A 1,656-nucleotide genomic window follows, 5' to 3' on the forward strand; every position below is an offset into this window, starting at 1 on the left:
CCCCTTCCATGGTTCTATGATCTTCAAGGACCCATCCAACCCAACCCCTTCCATGGTTCTATGATCTTCAAGGACCCATCCAACCCAACCCAATCTCTGATTCTCTAAAGTAATGGTGGTGCCAATTCATCCGCCTTACCCAAACAAACCTGTAACTAATTTAATTTAAAACCTTCTAAAACCAGAAGTGGTAAACGCTAATTAAGTCAAAAAGCCAGGAAAGCACCTCGGATGTGTTCATCCCCCAAACAGGAATCCTGCACCTGAGCTGCATTCCTCCCTGGCCGGAGGGAGCAGCTCCTCGACTCCGGCGTCGCGGTGACGCGCGATTTCGGGCCGACCCCTGATCTCGTCCAGGGCAATTCTCTTGAATCAGGTGCTGTCCTCAAGTAGCGCCCTGAAATGCAACCTGCTTTAAACACTTAGGTGCTTTAACAATTCAAGAAGAGATCAGTCAAATCAAACGCAAATTACAGGCGGGCAAGAAAACTCAAGAGAGGCAGAAGAAGAGGCACCGGGATCGCATGGTGGAAAGGTAACGTCTCCCGTGTTACTTGATGGGGCGATGTTGCTTCCTTCTCCAGGAGGAAGGTGGTGGCTGGAGGCCGGGTCCTTTCTTCTTGCCCCGGTTTTCTCAGTGCTGTGTTTGTTCTTGCCCATCTTCTTGAGTGTCCTTGAGTTGTAATTGTGGAATCCTCGAGATTTTGGGCCGCGTCCGGCCACGCTGGTGGAGAAATGGACGAATCTCCAGGGGGCATCCCACAAATGCTGTGTGGAGCTGGGGGGGAAGCTCAGGACTGGAGTTTCAGGCGGCTCTGCCTTTCTGTGGAATGAATGGCACCCGCCACAGAGATCGGGTTTTAAAGTCACTCTGAAATTGCTGCAGCAGCAATGAGGAAGGGGCAGATGTTGTCGGTGTAAAACCTAAAGAGGTGCACGGCGTGTCGTTGAGCCGGAGCATTGTTTCAGCTGATGAAACGCTGCCATTCCCACTTGAAAACGACACCAAATCTTGCCTCAAATAGCGCAGATTTGTGCACAGAATGTCACTTGGCCAAGAGTTTGGTCTTCAGCTTCGCAGCTCCCTCAATGTCGTCGTTCTTCTCCAAGAAGAGAGGAACCGACGCCTTCCTCCCGTAGTGGAATTCTGCCCCTTTCTCCCGGCCAGGACACATGGTCTAATGGGGAGAATCCTCTTAATTCATAACCAAAGCTTCACTTGAATGATCAAAAAAACTTTGGCCTCATTTGGCCTGGGTTGTTCCTTCCCATTGGAGTTTGTTTCCAGTCCGACCTCTCTGAGCATGAGCTCGAGGCCCCCTCTGCTTCTGGGATGAGTGCAGGGATCCCAGAAGCCCAGCACAAACCCGACCTCTTCCCCCTTTGCACCACAACACCAACACTGGGTCCCCACCCTCCCCCCAGCATTTGGGTTCTGGGATGGAAGCTTCCATTGACCTTCAAGGACTCCCCAGCATTTGGGTTCTGGGGTGGAAGCTTCCACTGACCTTCAGGGACACCCCAGCGTTTGGGTTTGGGGATGGAAGCTTCCATTGACCTTCAAGGACCCCTCAGCATTTGGGTTCTGGGATGGAAGCTTCCACTGACCTTCAAGGACACCCCAGCATTTGGGTTCTGGGATGGAAGCTTCCATTG

General features: G+C 52.1%; 1 protein-coding gene across 1 annotated transcript in view; it reads left to right on the forward strand.

Annotated features, from left to right (window-relative positions):
- LOC110391133 (A-kinase anchor protein 8-like) overlaps positions 1 to 1,656 on the forward strand; it is a 12,563-nt gene that overhangs the window by 7,202 nt on the left and 3,705 nt on the right. Inside the window, exon 4 of the mRNA XM_021382872.1 lies at positions 402 to 535. Coding sequence (XP_021238547.1) covers positions 402 to 535 — 134 coding nt within the window. The remainder of the gene's footprint in view (positions 1 to 401; positions 536 to 1,656) is intronic.

Source organism: Numida meleagris, unplaced genomic scaffold, assembly GCF_002078875.1.
Source record: "Numida meleagris isolate 19003 breed g44 Domestic line unplaced genomic scaffold, NumMel1.0 unplaced_Scaffold303, whole genome shotgun sequence".
NCBI lineage: Eukaryota > Metazoa > Chordata > Aves > Galliformes > Numididae > Numida > Numida meleagris.